General features: G+C 36.2%; 1 protein-coding gene across 9 annotated transcripts in view; it reads right to left on the reverse strand.

Moving 5' to 3' along the window:
- Positions 1-18,542, reverse strand: part of Klhl32 (kelch like family member 32) — a 188,317-nt gene that overhangs the window by 93,518 nt on the left and 76,257 nt on the right. For 8 of the 9 annotated variants that reach the window (XM_040283120.2, XM_040283122.2, XM_005338003.5 and 5 more), the window contains one exon: positions 12,494-12,601. In XM_040283120.2, coding sequence (XP_040139054.1) covers positions 12,494-12,601 — 108 coding nt within the window. Of the gene's footprint in view, positions 1-12,493; positions 12,602-13,316; positions 13,401-18,542 lie in introns of those variants that run through there. The other variant, XM_040283121.2, reaches the window with a different exon arrangement.

The raw sequence follows: 18,542 nt of genomic DNA on the forward strand, positions 1-18,542 counted from the left end.
TAACTAATTAAAACAAATAAAAAAATTTAAAAAATATTAGTAAAGTTTAGGTTATCAATTACTTCTTCCATGAATTGCTTTTTTCGGTGTCTTAAGTCTTTATCATACCTAAATACCTCTTGTTTTTCTCCAATGTTGTCTTCTGGGAGTTTTCTAGTTTTGTGTTTTACATTTAGATCCATTTTGAGTTAATTTCCATGATGATTGTAACACTGAAGCTTAGATTTATTTATTTGTTTGTTTATTTTCACATGTGGATGTCCAGGTGAATCAGCCCCATTTGTAGAAAAGACTGCCTTTATTGTATTGCCTTTGTTACTTTGTCGAAGAGATCAGTTGACTACATTTATGTGGGTATATTTATGGGATTTCTATTCTGATCTAGAGGTCTATTTGTCTACTTTTTAGCCATCACACTGTCTTGATTACTGGAACTTTTTATTAAGTCTTGAAGTCAAGAATTTTTATTCCTCCAACTTTGTTCTTCTCATTCACTATTGTGTTGACTATTCAAAGTCTTTTGCCTCTCCATGTAAGGTTTACAATCAGGTTGCTGGTATCCACAAAATAACTTTCTGAAACTTTAATTGGTATTGCAATGACTTGATAGATCAAATTGGAATGAACTGACATCTTAACAATATCCCACTCAGAGATACTTATTCCAAAGTAACAGATGGAGGTACACAGAGTAAGTTCAGAGACACAGGGACATTTGGGGATTGAATGTTGGGAAGATGCAGCTCTTCCTCTCTGCTTTTATTTTTTAAATAGAAGGTGAATTTTCCTTATGGTATGTGTATTATAGTTTGGGTAGTGGGCACAGTGTTTGAGAAGAGAGGAGAAGGAATGAGAAATTCATCAGGAAAGGAGCAAGGCAAATTTGCTACTGAAACAAGTTTGCATTGCCTGGCAAAGACAAATTTCTATCTTATATTTAGGATCATGAATTTTTAGATGAAAACTGAAACTTTCTCCAGAAACAATCAGCAAGAGTAGATTCTTATAACTAGATTCAACTAATAATTCTCTGATGGTGCCACAGATTGGAATCAGGCTTGGTTTCCTCTTAGATCAGTGGTTTTATTTATGGGGTTGTACCAAACTCTCTCTACCTTACATACATGCTAATATAGAGATGAATGGCTATGATCTGTTTTTCAGGAACTCGATCTATTCAATACCATAGAACAGGTGGCTATTATTTTATTTCTGCCATGTACAGTGCAGATTAACCACTTATTTTTCAGGCAGTGCTCTGTGAACTACTACAACTCAATTATTCATTCTTCAATCTGAATCAGTGTAAATTTTGGAGCATGGGTATTTCACTGTGCTCTATATGCAAATAATTCAGATCCTTGGTAACCCATTTCTTTAAAATGCAATGAGGTATTGATCTGGCATTTCCAATCACAGTTTAACCCACTCTGAGAAAGCATTCAATTTGCATTTTTTCCCCATCAATACGTTCTTAATATCTAGTAAGCCTTTAATGGATAATAGGGGCTCATTGGGCTCATTAAGTATTTGTTGAATTAATGGATAATCAATTTGAGGATAAAAATATAAATGTATGTTTTTTTAATCAAGTATACAAAGGAAATAAAATATTTGCCAATTAACACCATGTTCAATATGTTCAAAGTATTCCTTCATTTGAATGTTCTCACCATTATTATTCTCAAATGTGATATCTACTTGCAATATAAATCTGCTAAAAAATTCTCTTTGGCCAATTATGTATCCTGATATTAATCACAAGACCATATGTGTTTGCCATCAAGTTGTTTTCTTCTAAAAAAAAAAAAAAACTTTTCATTTAGAATTGTAAAACTCCCATATGCTATCGCTTTATACAAATGCTAAGTGCTTCCAGCAGAGGGCTCAAGAATTCCATTTTAAGGAAAACAGTTTAAAAAGCTCATTGTGCAATAGTAGCTACTGTAAAATTCTTTCAGAAGGCAATTCCATAAAAAATATGTTTCTCCTCTTACTGACATAATTCCAGGTCTCTGAATTTAACTTATCTAATTCCAGAAAAGAAATTGAAGTAAATTATAATCACAAATCTTTGTAAAATTACATGAGCATATGGGCAAAGGGCAGAAGAAAAGACAAACCTATACTGTGTTAGCAAGTGAGACTTAGAGTGCAATGATTTTTTACTTTTATTGTTACTTAGGTTTGTATAAACATTTGGATGATATTCTTTCATTTTCAAAGATAAAAAAGAGTATTATTTTTCAAAAGTTTGCATGCCCCTTATTTTTAGTGCTGAAAAAAGGATGAAAAAGTTCAGAAGTCAAGTGCAGTTGTTTATTTATGGAACAAGTTTGGGATTTTCATTGGCAGAATTAACAGGGTGTAGCACAACTTGATCCATGCTTATGAGTAACATTAAGGTGCTTCTGGGACAGCAAAAATTTGCAGACAGATGTCCTAAATCTTCTTACTCACTTTATGTAATTATACTTTGCCTCATTTCAAAAAGGATCTGTAGCATCAATATAAGCAATTAAGTATTAGGAGAATAACTCAGGAAGAGAAAATAGAAAACAGAAAGTAATCTGAGGTCAGGAGAAGATATAAATGAGTGCGTGCATGTGTGTGTATATGTGTGCGAGGGTTGGGTGGATAGAGAGAGAAAAAGAATCTCCTTCCTTATAACTATTGTAAGTGGGACATAAAACTAAAAACGAAGTATAACCTAATATAAGATCAAATGGTAAAAATAATAAAGAAATTGCTAGTTTTTCTAGACCCTGAGGTCTAAAGAAAATTTTCTTGCACACATTAAGAGGATTGTCGAATGATTTATTTGGTGATACTTTCAATACCATCATAAGCATATTTTATAGAGCATTGCATTAAAAGTAAAGGTTAATAAAATGATTATTTAAAACCCAGACACTTAGTTTTCTAATTTTGTGGCTTGATATAGGTATGAATTCAGAATGCCTGAGCACTGCTTCTCAATGAACTCAATGTCACCCTATATAGGACAATTTAGAAATGTGTGGGGACGTTTTCAGTCATCCCAGGAGGGTAGACAATAATGGTATTTATTGAACAGTAGCCAGGTTTTCCAGATGCCAGGCAACACACAGGGCAGTCACCAACCACAAAAAATTGCGCTATAGCTTGCACCCTTGAATGCCCTGCTGTACATGCATATAAGTGAAATTTTCTTTATAAAGATTAAAGCCCAAATTCTAACTTTGTTTTAGATATAAATCACCTTGTGTTGTTCCGTGTCAAAATAAATTGACTTTTACAACAATGCTACCATTATTAAAATCAAGAAAAGACTCTTGCTTTTTTTTGTTAGGAATTTTATTAAGAGGGGTTCAGTATTTGAGAAAATCATGTTACTTAGGCTTCACCTGTGGGGCATCTGAGTTGCCAGCATAACATTTACTTATCAGTCAGCATCTGTCCCCATCATAGTGATTCTACCTACAGGCATAGACAGAGGATTATTACTTCTTTTGGGAGAGCTATGTGTCAGTGTGTACATACTTACATAGGTAGTATCTTAAATATATATTTATTTCCTTGTGTTTGTTCCCTACATGTTTTCACAGAATTCTATTGGTGTTTAGAGTAATTTGAGTAGGGAAGGAATATTATCCAAGAATATAATTTCAGGATAGTAAAATTGGCCTTCTCATATAAAGTCTGATAGATCAGATCAAGAACCACCAAGCCAGATGGAGTGACTACATATCTCCTGTGTATAATTTTGTGTATAATATTTCCTAAATGAACTTTTGGCAAAAGCATCCTGCAAACAGGATGAGGCTAGAGTATAATTACTCTTTTTCCCCTACCAAAGGAAAAAGTTCATGTACTTTAAAAATCCATCCAAAAGTTGATATCTTCTTACGAAAATTAAGGAACTAACCAAGAGTCTCCACTAAATAAATGGTTAACCTTCCTTCACTCAGGTGATTTGAGGAAGCAACTAAAGGAAGGGTGAACATTTTCTTAGGAAATGACTCTGAGTACAACCAACACTAAGAAATTTCAATGATCAATACAGAACACAAGGCTGGGCATGGTGGCACATGCCTGTAATCCCAGCGGCTCAGGAGGCTGAGGCAGGAGGATTTTAAGTTCAAAGCCAGCCTCAGCAATTTAGCAAGATGCTAAGCAACTCAGTGAGATCTGTAATAAAATACAAAACAGGGGTAGGGATGTGGCTCAGTGGTTGAGAGTGCTCCTAAATTAAATCCCGGTACCCACCCCCTACCCTCCCAAAAAGAACACAATTGTAAAGAGTTTTGTTTAGAAATATTTAAAAGTGGAGTCACTGCTCACTTTCTGTGGCAAAGGAAAGAAATCTCAGATATTACACTATGAATTACAAAACGGGTGGTGATGGGATTTTCTGAACATTCAAGAGAAACAACTGTAAGAAGTGCAAAATCCACCCCTCAATTAAGTAGGTAGTTTGACCTACTGTTTCGATTTTCTACATACCAGCCACTTCTACTTTGGAGGATGTCAGTCAGGGAAGGACTGACTATTGTCCCACTTATGACAATAAAATCATTATCAGGGGCAAAAAAGCAACACTTCTCTTTTGATTCCCTCTGCTCGTAAGGTAATGGGGACGGATGGTACAGAGGATTAGGAGGACAGTGGAGGAAAGAAGGGCAACAAATCCAGCTCATTCAAATAGAGTTTTACAGACTGAAGACTCGCTTAAAAACACAGAGGGACCATAATCATGCTGTCACAGTCTTTGGAGACTCTTGCGGTGTCATCAGCATGCGTTCTCTGTACATAAGAGCTCAGCACCCTGGCCCTTGGGTTCCTTAATTCAGAATGGGTGCTGAAAAATATATAAATGGTGCAAGCATCTTGTTCAAACATATTTTGTTTTCATTAGGCAACTGAGTTTAATAATATCCTGAAAAACAATGCCTGAAATGTATTACTCAACTAATTTTTGATATTTATCTGCTGGCACCATCAAACCTCACCCGTCCTGTTTCCTGGCTTGTTCCACAACTGGGCAAAAATCTAAGAAAGCTCAAGAGCTCCTTTCCAACCACCAGAGCCTGCAGAGAGAATCTTGTCTCAGTCTCACCACTAGTAAAAGCCCAAACCACTCACCCCATCTTTCCTTCCTCTCTCAAGCCATTTTTTGTGCTGGCTTCTGAGCCACCCTGCTCTCTGCAGAAAGCCTCATGACGTTACGGCCTTTCTCATCCCCTGTTGGAATGCGTGTGGCATTATCAATCTCAACATCGAATCAAATTTGGAGGCTGGGGGTGGGGAATCCTTTTTCTACAGAGTGACTGTAAGACAATGGAAAAATACCAAATTGCAAATTATTAGAGAAAAACAAAAATATATTTTCTAAAAAAAAAAAAATCAACATACCAGCTTTATTACTGGACAAGAGTGTGATCTCAGAAATGTGGCTACAGTGACACTAGCTCACTCAGAGACTTTTTAGACATTAATTTGCTGAACAAATGGCCTTACAATCTTCATGTATAAACTATGCTCTAAGTACAGTCTGACCAGACAGCACACACTGATTTAATAAGGGAGAAGACTGGTGTGAAACAGAGACCATCAGTTAAAGCTGACCCTGCTCCACAGGGAAGAACCCCTCCTGCAGGACTTCACTGTGTCTGAAACAGTTATTCTCTTTTAGTAAAGAGCAGACAGGAGCAGGCCCAGCAAAGTCGCTGTTATTCTTAGCTGAGGAAAGTCTGCTGCTAGAGGTCGGCTTCTAAAAAGCTCAGTTTTTTTTTTCATGATAAATGGTTTGGTCTCCAACCTAACTTTTGAAACACCAAACCATGCCGAGGATGATTATTTTACTTGACATCTTGAGAAGCCATAAAAATTCCACTTGGAATAAGCGTCCAAGAGCCACAGGCAGAGTTCTTGTCTGTTAAGTGGGTCAACATGTTCCGAGAAACCAAGACTGGAACACGTGATGAATTTACCTTAAATTGAAAAGCAGATTAATCTGCTTGTTTGCTTCAACAATGCATGAATAAAAGAGAAAAAATCTTCCTAAATGAAAATAACAGAGAGTTTTAGAAGATTCCAGAAAGCAAAAAAGTCACTGATGGAATTTGAGTGACCCACTTTGACCTTCTATGTCTAAGTCCAGTTGTGGACTTTGGCAAAACTCTAACTAAGGAGAGGAGAATAAGACGGCTTTATGCAAAATTTAAAAAATATTCTTCCTTAGATGTGGATTTCAGATTGTGCCCTCCATTGTCTGCTACACAGTGAAGGTGGTTTGGGGGCATTAAACTCACCAGGCTTCTGTAAGTACTGCTGGGTAAAGAGAGGATTCTAGAGTTAAAATATTTAAACCACTGAATTGTCTTAACACTGCTCCCAAGAGAAGCATTTTAGAAAAAAATCTCCTGCATTTGTTCCATGTACTACCATTTAGTTCAACCAGGTTATGTTTATAGTAAATACGATGGAGACTTTTTCCATATAAAGTGACAAATCTACCCCTAAAGGGATGGTCCATGTGAAAGCAGTTCCAATTAAGATTCCTGTCACTCTCTTGCCTTGCCTGATGTTCAGGTCTCCAGAGGAAAGTACTCTGTTGTGGAGAATACATTTTCAATCAAAACGTTATGCTATAGTGCATAACTTATCGAGGATATGTATTCCTGTGAACCTATGAGGGAGTCAAAAAATCAGAAGGAAAAACTTCAGTGTATAACAGCATGGAAATTAGGGAGGAAATTCCTTTAGTTTTCAATTCCTATCTGTGTAAATAGTTTGACATGATTGTAATTATAGCTACAAAGAATTTTTTTTCACCCAACAGTGTGATACTAGCTTTCCAAAATGTTTTAAAATATGAATAGAAATGGTTACATAATATTTACTTGTGAAGATTGTGCCAGAGCATTTTCCCGGTCTGAGAAGGGTAGTTAGGATGGGCACTCCCAAAGAGCTGGGTTCTACCATGATGCTGAGAATTCAAGGGCTTGAGTTCTCGGCTTATGAAGAGAAAAGCAAGGGAATATGAATACCAAAGAACTTGACTTCATCAGATGCCAACATAGCTGGTTCATGGCTGATAAAGTTAGTAGCATCTCAGAGTGGGAAATTTTGAAGGAGACAACAAACATCACTATCATTTGATGAACAGTTTATCTTCTTCCTAGATTTCTGGAATCTCTCCATCAGGCTACAAGGGATGGAACAGGAGGAGGAGAATTCTCTGGAAAGTAAAAGGAGGCTAGCTAGGTTTAAACTCTTGTTCTACTATATGTACAGATTTTTAAAAAGATGCTTGGCATAGGGTCTATCTTCTTTAACAGCTTCGTAAACAGAGGGCTAACCAATAAACTTCACTGTGGTTCATCTTATTTGCTTCCATTTTGGTACTAAGTTACTCAAATTCCTAGAGGCTTATTCTGAGGCCTTTGGGATTAGAAGTCCTTCCAAATTCCAAGTAGGGCTCTTTGCTTAATAAAAATGATTCCATATAATCTGTTCCTCACTGTCTGGTTGGGTTTTTCTTAATCAATACCTATTTGCTCCTGGGTGGCTAATCTCTTGTCTAGTCTGGAATGAGATTCCTCATCCCAGTCAACATCTCCATCAGAATTCCTCTGCTCATCTTCCTCGTGTTTCCTTTACTCAAGACTCTTTAATATAAATGCATTCTTGGCCAGTGTTGAAAAGTAAGAAGAATAAGGGAGGCCAGGGTAACAGAATGAGTCCTCTTGTCCATCAGGGTAAGTGGGAGTTTATATTTTCTTAGATTCATTTTTTTCTCCCTAAAGCAGATCTGCCCAGTGACACATCGCTTCATTTGCTTCTGATCTTGTTCCTAAAACAGGGCAGTGGAACTGATAGAGCCTGGTCCTTTTGCCCTCCATGGCTGATTCTACTATAATCATGACAATTGTGCATGGCTTTGCAAGGACACTCACAAAGGCTGCAATGAATCCTGAGCTCTGCTTAAGTAATGCTATGAGCTGGTGTACCCAGAGGATTGGCACATCTCTAACAAGTGCAAAGACACTGTATGTTTGTGCAACCCCATGTTTGCTCATCAATAGGTAATGTGCATGCACTTTCAGAGGAAAAAGTTCACCTTTTCTTTAAAATTTCTTGGATGAAATCTGTAGGGCAATTTTAAGAAGGCTATACTTTAGAGCTGTGTGTAGGAGGAACACGCACACATCATTACACTTAGCAGTATTCATTCATCACTCCTACTCTGTATTTCCAACTCTTCTCCAAGACAGCAATGATTTTCAGTCACTTAAAATACTTACATTTTATACTATGCTTACTATAACTGACTAACATGTAATCAACTCTCAGGAAAAATATCTAAAGGCAGATAAATTCAATGTTAACCTTGCATTTTTTTTACAAATCTATATACATATCATGGCTAAAGACCATTTATCAGCAAATGTCCACAATGGTAAATAACAATTAAGCAATTGAAGAACTGTGCTTTCATTCATGCTTCTGTAATTTAAATTCTTTACTTAATGTTAATTTCAGTTCCATAGTAAGAGAAAGCAGCTGTTCACATCTCCCCAGTATACTACAATACCATTGTTTTGCTATCATCTATGTCTCACTCTCAGAGGGAAAATGGATTTATTATAAAGTCATGTTGATGCATGAGAAGCCAAACTTCCTTGGATGTTGTTTAGGAAAGATTATCATTTTCCATTATGCAGCACAGTGATCACACAGAGGATACAGCACAACTCCAAGTCCTCATGGACCAAGGGTTGGAAAGCATAGCTTACATGTAAAAGAAACTATCAAAATAGTCACTCTCTAAAATCTCCAAATACTTCGGTGTCTCCTTCAACAAAGCACAGCAAACATGACTCAATTTTTCCTTAATGACATTGGACATTTAAAAGAAACAACAGATTTGAAATTAGGAGGACTGAGTTCCACTAACTGGATGAAAATGCACAAGGAATGCCTTTGATTTATGGGTGAGCAGCACAATTCACAATAGCTAGACTGTGGAACCAACCTAGATGCCTTTCAATAGATGAATGGATTAAAAAAAGTGACATTTATACACAATGGAATATTACTCAGCACTAAAAAATAACAAAATCATGGCATTTGCCGGGAAATGGATGGCATTAGAGCAGATTATGCTAAGTGATGTTAGCCAATCCCTAAAAAACAAATGCCAAATGTCTTCTTTGATATAAGGGAGGCAACTCAAAACAGAGCAGGGAGGAAGAGCATGAGAAGAAGTTTACCATCAAACAGGGATGAGAGGTGGGAGGGAGAAGGGGAATTGCACGGAAGATGGAAGGAGACCCTCATTGTTACACAAAATTACATATAAGATGGCGTGAGAGGGAAGAAAAAAAGAGAGAGAAATGTATCACAGTAGATTGGGTAGAGAGAGGTGATGGGAGGGAAGGGGAGGGGAGGGGAGGGGGGATAGGAAGGGCAGCAGAATACAACAGACATTAGTATTGCTGTATGTATAAACGTGACTGTATAACCAATGTTATCCTGCAATCTGAACACGTAGAAAAATAAGAATTCATACCTCATTTGAATCAAATGTATGTCAAGATCATTGTATTGTCTTGAGCAACTAATAAAAAAAATGGGTAAAAAAAAAAAAAAAGAAAATGCACAGGGAGAATTATCTTAATCAATTCACTGAACTTCCCTAGGTGTCCGGAGTGGTGAATGGATTATGGTCCTTGAACTGCCTGGAGATAGAGGTGATATCTCTCTTGAGAATTTCTCAGTGCAAAGGCGCTGATTGAAGATTGCCCAGTTGCTATGGTGACACTCTGTTCAAAAGGGAGTTCTGTGCCAGCCACAGAATTTATCAGTTCTTAACTTCAGGTTCAAATGCCCTTCCGGGGAGTAGAGTTATGTGCATAGCTGATAATTATATCTGGGCTGCAAAAAAGTTTACCCTTCACTCTGAGTGCTTTGAAAAAACTTTCTCACAATAAATCCTTTTGATGTTTAAACCTATGTAATAAATGTGCCGAGCTTGCTCATGGTCAGTCTTCCTTCATCACAGGTAGCTGAACCACCAAGTCCCGGCCTTTTTTCTATTTGTGTGTTTGTCTTTTCTCCATCTCCTCATCCATGGCTCCAGTTAGTCCTAAATAAACTGTCATGAAGGTTGCGAAACCTGAGCTTTTTTTGTCTTTCAAATGGGATCACCATATTCCTCAGGACTGTTTCAAAAATTAAGCTGAGTAGCACCCACAAAGTGCATTGTGCTCTGGCTGTTTCAGAAAGTGTCCCATGAGATGTCAGCCCTCCTCCTGCCCTGTCTGGACACAAGCTGAATAGCTGGGTACTGTGGTGTGCTGTAGGCTTGGCACCACTCAGTGAATACACTCAGAAATGAGACTCTGGTCTCTGGAAAGAATAAAGGCAACTTTGGATTTGGCACTAGGTCTTGCTTTTCTTTTTTCTTTTTTTTTTCTCCTAAAGGCACAATACTTGTCACCCATGTATTTTCTTCCTATTTGGCTTTCCATGCCATTCAAAGTGAAATTTGAGTGTATAAGGCAAAAGACTTCTGGGGAATGGGATATGGCTGCCCTTCAAACTTCTCTCCTTTTCCTAAATAAATTTCTTGCCCTTTAGAAAATCGGTTCCCTTTCTGCTATCTTCAGTTCACATTTATGGCACAGGCTCTGTATGTGTGTACATATATAGGTACATATACACACATGCCTGTCCCTTCTGAAGGAAACCACAAAGCAATCAAGGCAAACAATAAGGCAGTAAATCTATCTGCATGTGTATTTTAACCTAAACATACTCACCTCCGCAATCATGACCCAGAGTAACTTCACCTTCCAAAAGTTCACTCATTCTACCCTTCATAGTCAAACTCCACTCCCATCCCAACCCCTCTTCTCTGACTAGTATGCTTTTTTTTCCCACATTTTTTGTGCACTTAGGCTTACTACTAATTTAAACTTACTTTACAATCTATAATCTCTAAGCTTAAACCATTTAGTTGTTAATGCAGCTAAGCAAGGAAGCTACTTATTTGAATGGTTTTATCAAAAACCAATATTTCTATTTCATTTTCACTGCCTACCAGTGGAATATGAGCTATGAGTCATTAAGCTTAGTTGAGACACAGGCAGACGCAGGTCTAACTGCAATTCAGGTGTTAAAAAAGAAATATACACAATAAATGATGTGAGACCTGACATATTTCTCGATATCTGTAAACCAAAGAGCATAGATACATTATTTACTCACCACTAGAAAAATGTCTGGCAACTCTATGGAAAATGACTGCCTTCCTTAATTTCTTAAAGCACGATTTTGGCTGGCTGACTCTGAATTAGTGATTTGTCTCCCTTCTCTTCCTCTTTGTAAATCCTACTTGATACTTGATTTCTTTTTACCTTCTATTATTTTTATTCCACATGCCACAGTTGCTTAAATTTTTCTATAACACATACCTTGAGTTTTATGAACTCCAGAAAGGCATCTGGACAGTATCATACATATTAATAAGTCTCTAAAGAAAATTCAGGGGAAAGGTGAACTCTCACACATATTAAGACCCAAATAGCAACTTCTCTCTGAAATTTTTCTGATGTCCCAAGTGACCATGTACTCCTTTCCCCCACTGTGTTTTGCGTTCTGCTTCTCCCATAACTCCCAACTCAGGGAGGAGATACAATTATGTATTTGCCTCTCTCTCCCCCCCCCCCAAAGATATGAGCCTGTCAAAAGAAGAGGTCCCTTTTTTAGCACTAGAAGACATTGAACCCAAGTTGGATGAAAAGAAATTAAAGCATAACAGTTTATAAAGTAAGATAAGCATGGAACCTGTACCTGGATTGATTTATTTAACTAGTCCTCAAGTGTAAATGGATGTCCTTGCAATCCTCTGGAGATCCCTGAAAATCCTATAACTATTTTAGTGATGAACAAATTAGGATTTGTAACTATCATGTTCTAACCAAAATGCCTTAAACCTTGACTCTTGAGAGTAGAAGAGGGGATGCCAAGGTGCTGGACACAGCATCTGAGACTTTAAAATAGTTTTGTTTTGTTTTTTTCTTTTGCAGTGCTGGGGATCAAACACAGGGCCTGGTGCATGGCAGGCTAACATTCTACCACTGACTCCAGCACTATTTTCTTCTTGTTAAGACAATACAGACATGATTAAGTCACTGAGCTTGAATGCTAATCCATGCTATAAAGCATATTCTTTTCCTTATGATAGTCTTTTAGGATAGTTTAAAAATTATTAACAGTGAGCATGGAGTAAAGTTAAAATATATTTTCCTTGTTTCGTATTAAAACGCAAATTACTCTACTTACCTTTACATCACTTCAATGATAAAATTAAGCAGATAATGAGACATTTTAATATCAAAATGAGTAACAAGAAATATAACTAAATCTCATACCTCCAGGATAATCTCCTCTGGTTAGGTGGAGTTAAAATGTAAAGCCTCTTGGGTCACATTTGGTGTCATACCTGTCCTGTGTATGCAAACTCCAGAGCCTGTTTCAAACCAAGGCTGGTCACACCGTGTAAATTCACCTCATCAGCTCCACTTTCCACCATGCAAAGACTGAACATTGCCTGAGGTGAGAAAGAAAGAGAGAACAATTCTGGTACATAAAAAGCAAGGAGACAAGACAATGTCTTCAAGAGACTAGAAAAATGTTTTGCAAGTTAAAGATAGGTTCTGATTTCAGACTGATTTCTATACAGCTTCATTCATACAAGCTACTGCAACTCATTATGATATCTAAGAGTTACGGTAACAACGCACATGGTACTGCATTCCTCACATGCTCCCTCTCATCAGAGATGACTCTATTTGGATTCACTGAACTCATTCTCTCCACCCTAGGATCTGCAGCTACCAACCAATGTGCAGTAATCCTGAACATTCAGGCCAACTGGACATGAAAAGTCACACTTTCATCTCCTGTCTTTTGCATTTATGATCTGACAATCCCACTTATGGTATATGTATCATTTAGCCTTATCCATTTTTTCTCTTTTTGCAGTTTCAGTTACCAAGGATTAACCATAATTGGATAATATTAAATGGAAAATTCCAGAAATAAATAATGCATATGTTTAAATTTTTGTGCCATTCTGAATAGCATAATGAAATCTTGTACTATTCTACTCTGTCCCACACAGGACATAAATCATTCCTTTGTCTAGTATCTACATGTACATATACTATGCATGCATTAGTCTCTTAGGAACCATTTTAGTTATCAAATTCACTGAAAGGGTATTAGAGTACTTGTGTTCAAGCAGCCCTTCTGTATTAACCTACCACTATGTCACAATGCCTATGCCACTCACTTCACTCTATCTCATCCCATAGGCATTGTGTCACCTTACGTCATCACAAATGATCAGTGCACAGTAAGATATGCTGAGAGAGAGAACACATTCACATTACTTTTTGTTATGATATATTGCTATAATTGTTCTGTTTTATTATTATTTATTGTTTTTATCTTTTATTGTGCCTAATTTATAAATTAAACTTTATCATAGTTATATATAAACAGTAAAAAATAGAGTATATGTAGAATTTGGTCCTACCTGTGGATTCAGGTATCTACTAGAGTCCTGGAATATATTACCCACAGATAAGGTGGAACTAATTTATACCCAAATGAAAGGAAATCAGTATCCTAAACACATATCTGTATACCCAAGTCCATTGCAGCATTATTAATTATAGCTAAGGTGTGGAAACAACCTAAGTATTCATCAGACAAGTGATTAAAGAGAATGCATATAAAGAGAATACATACATGCTCATATGCACATAAAGAGAAATCCTTAAAAAAGAAGGAAATAGGAAATTACGCCATTTGCAACAACATGGGTGAAACTCAAGGATATTATATTAGTAAAATAAGCCAGACACAGAAAGACAAGTACACATATATGGAATCTATAATAGTCAAACTCAGGTGCAGAGGGTAGAATAGGGCTTACCATAGGCTAAGTGGAAGAGGAAATGGGGAATGTCGCTCAAAAGGAGTAAAGTGCCTGTTAATGCAAGATAAATAAGTTCTGGAGATCTAATGTACAGCAATGTCTTTATAGTTAACAATACTGCACTATATACTTAAAATTTGTGAAAAGTATACATTTTTCCACTACAAAAGAGAAGGAGGGAGAAATAAAAGTTTAATTATATGAGATAATGATTATGTTATTTAGCTTAATGTGATTATTTCACAATGTATACATATATGAAAACCCTGAGTTGCAAACTTGAAATATACGTGACATATATATTTATATATAAATATACACACACACACAATTTTTATTTGTTGATTATATGTGAGTAAAGCTGAAAAAAATCTTGGATTTGAAGTCATAGAATCCTCATTTGTCATGGGTACAATAGCAGTATAGTGCATGATATGTCAAGTTCTTAGTTAATATATGTGTTTAGTAACATTGAAATGAAATGAAGTTTCTTTTATGTATTCCCTAGTTTAAGTAATTGATGCATTAGGAAAATATTAGAAATCAAATGTGGTTATAGGTAAAAAATGCTAATAAGAAATCGACTTTAGAATTTAAGAGATTCTGCTTTTGCATTTCTAGAAGAAATTCCAAAATGAACAAGCACAGATCACAACTTAAGAAAAATCTTCCAAATTGTTTAATTCTGAATTTGCTTCTAGACTTTTTATAACCATTTCAAAGGAAATTTCAGTCATTTTTAATGTCTGCTTTTTATTATATGGATGGCTAAGTTTTCAGTATTCACCACACTAATTTACTTTTTTTTCAGATCTTCAAATTTGTAATTGCACTGAATGCAGAGGCCAGCTGCTCTCCATCCATCCATATGCAGAGCTGGACAGAAATGGCTCAGACTGCCCAAGAATTACCAGAGTTAATGAAATGGAAAAAATCCCTGAGATCAAAGGTTAAAAAATGGAACAGACTACCAAGTGAGTTTTTAGGATTTCCTAGTATCTTTCAAAAGTAATCAGAGCAATACTGGCATAGAATACTGACCTTCAGAGGCTTATGATATTGATGTAACCAGAGAAATACTGGCAAAGATTATTGATGATCAGAGGCATGTGAACTATGGAACTTGAAGCCTGGCTTAGTAAAGTTGAACAGAAGACTCAATTCCTTAAATAAGGTACAAGTATATTTGCACATGTTTATATAAGCAAGTGGGTAATTGTGTTCTATCAATATAATCAAACAATTTTTTTCTATAATTGTTGTATTATAGGGTATGATTGTGGGCAGGCAAAGAGACTATTATTTTATCCCATTTACATAAATTATTATTTGGATCATTGCAATGAACATACTTTATTTGTGTATTTCAAAACAACTGCTTTTTAAAAGCTTTTTTCATTTTTAATATTCAGAACTGTGTAAGAAGACACATCTGATTCAGATCCTGGTTTTAAAATCTATTTGTCACTGTGGACAATTTACCTTGAACATGTGACCTCTGGCTGATTTGTTAATTTCTCTGAACCTTGGCTCTCTTATTTGTGAAATGGAGAGAATTACTAACTTCACAAGTTTGTCTTAAGGTTTAGATACATATCTCCCTTTGATCTATTTAAAATGAGAGCTGAGAATAAACACCCTCCATCCAACCACAACCCAAATTCATGTCTTTCAGATATTTTCCCAATGACAGTCCCACTTAAAACTCCCATCCCTAGCTGCAGGACTTTATTTTGCTGCATACTCAGCCCAACCCTTACTTTTTATGATTGTTATGATTGTTATGACCACAATTGAACAAACTATTTACCTTCTTTATCACACACATGCAGAAGTAACCCAGTCTATCGGGTGGTATTAGACATTTTTTTTTTTGTCACTGTGACCATACCCTTACCTTATGAAATTACTCTACCCCAAAAATTGTCACCACCATTTCTATAAAAACAGAACTTCCATTTTAATATCACATCAGAAATTTAGTACTACAAATTTAAAGCTTATAATTTTTAAAAATTAGATAATTAGTTCATTTAGAGATAAAATATGTAATTATTAAATCAAGTCAATGTCTTGGGTTGAATGCATGTACAAGGCACCTCAATTAGGAACACTTTATTGGATAAAGAAGAACCTGGTCATTTGGCACAGTGAAACACCAAGTTGCCTAGGCTACCCAGGCTTGAGAAACAATGTCTAGAGGACTACTAGCGCCCACAGGGGAGGACAAGGACAAAACCTCCTTTGATAGAAAAAGCAGTGGTAACACCAATAGTGCTATATTTAAGCATCAAATTTCTTGAAAAGGTAAACTAACAGTTCCATGAAGGCAAATACTACATCTTATTTACTTGCTGTTATGTTCCAAACCTTAGCATTACATGCATGCTATAAATACAGGTGAGAGTGAATGAGCAAGGTAACATCCTCTTCAAAAACTCATCCACAGATGATGGCCTGCTGTTCTACAGAGTCATAAACAAAAATAATTAGTTCTTTATAGAAAAGCATTTCTGCATGTAGCATATTTAGATGTTGGAATATAAAAACCATAGTTAAATAGAGCATCTACCATAAGAAAATACTTCAGAAACAAGTGAGTTCAAAGCTTAGACATTTAGGAAATTAAAAAAGAGAAGAAGAAGAACATATGGCTATGTCTTCTATCAAGCCACAACATTCTGCCAAAGACTAGGATAAGGTTCTGCTTAGAAAAATGAAAGCTTAGCACAGACTCCTCTAGGTTCACACTGTTTTGTCTTTGGGAGAACCTTGGCCAGACTGAGATTTACAGTCATCACAGCTTACTCTTGGCTGATAATGTGCTGCCACCACCACAAATCTTTCTCATTGAAAATCCAATTTTTGAGAATACAATCCACTTTAAATGCTGACCAGAGATTTATGATGTTATTTCTCCTTAATTTCACAAAGAAATGACATAAAAGGATTCCTAAAATCACAGAACATGAATTAAGTTTTCTTGGGTTATGCTAGTTGTCAGGTAGTCACAAAATGAGCTACAACCCCATTTAAGTTGGTACATTAGGCCACAAAACTGACCAATTGAGATTCTATTACCTCGTCAATGATAAATAAAATGGCAGCTGAAAGATATTTTAGGTACTCAAAGTTGCTGAAATGTTTTTTTACCTGGTAAGTTATATATAGCTTTGGTGTTAACACTGTATGTAGGCAAGATGTTCTGTGAATTCCATTTTATCAGGAATACAAACAACATTAGAGATAAATTACCTGGATTGTTTTGGGAGCATATTCCATTCTTATTTATTGATTGATTGATTGATTGATGCTGGGGATAACCCAGGGTCTCATGCATGCTAGGCAAGAGCTCTACCACTGAGCCCAACCCTTATTTTTTATGATTGTTAGAGAGTTAAATGAAAGTAAACAGACATACTTAAGGAAGTCATTGAAAAGAGCAATTTGCAATGACTTCAGCGGATCCATCCTTCCATGCTCAGTGTTATATAATTAGTGATGTTTACAATGGGCACCAAGGCATGACAGATTTGCACTAACTTCCAAATCAACAAACATTACGTTTTGCTCAATTTGGTGTTAATGGTGATTGTAGTTTATTGTATTTGGTTATAGCTCACATACAGAATTGGTTGAAAATCTCAGTAAATATAATCTCTGAGATAGCCATTTTCCCTTCTAGAAGGGAGATAAATGTTTCTGACCACAACTGCAGTAGACTATTTACCTCCTTTATCACACGCATGCAGAAGCAACCCAGTGCATCTGTGTTTTAGTCAGTTTTTTGTTGTTGTTGTTGTTGTTGTTTTGTCACTGTGACCAAATATCTGACCAGAACAATTTGGAAGAAAAGAAGTTTATTTTGGCTCAGGGTTTCAGAGGTTTAGTCCATGGTCACTCACCACCATTGCTCTGGGCCTGAGATAAGGCAGAACATCATAGTGGAAGGGCATTGTGGAGGAAAACTTCTCAACTCATGACAAACAGAAAGAGAAAGAAAGTAAAAGGAATCAGAAATAAAATATATAATAATCCCCAAGCCCCATTTCCTCCAACCACATACCACCTTCCTATATCTACCACACAGTAATACATTCAAATTATTAATCCATCAAATGGATTAATCCAGTGAATAGGTTATGACTCTCAATATCTGATCATTTCTTCTCCTGCAAGAAACAAGAGCTTCTGGGGGGCACCTCATGTCCAGACCAAAACAATCTGGGAGGGTTAATGGCCTGAAAGAGTAGGGATATTTGGTTAGTGGGGGAGGTTTCCTCCTATATATTTATAACTGTTTTCATTGTTCCTCAAACAGTAGAGTAATACTCTCAGGGAAGAAAATATCATAGGACAAACTAAATTAGTAAAATTATATTATCATAAATAAAATTAGGCAATTAAACTTAGTATCACTAAAATACCAACTTTCCCTCACCTCAACTATATAAAGAAAAACCTACCTTATATGTTAAAAATCATGCTACAAATAAGATCTTTAAATATATTTAAAGATCTGCTTGGGTATTCCAAAGGACTAGCA

The sequence above is a fragment of the Ictidomys tridecemlineatus genome, chromosome 8 (assembly GCF_052094955.1).
Source record: "Ictidomys tridecemlineatus isolate mIctTri1 chromosome 8, mIctTri1.hap1, whole genome shotgun sequence".
NCBI lineage: Eukaryota > Metazoa > Chordata > Mammalia > Rodentia > Sciuridae > Ictidomys > Ictidomys tridecemlineatus.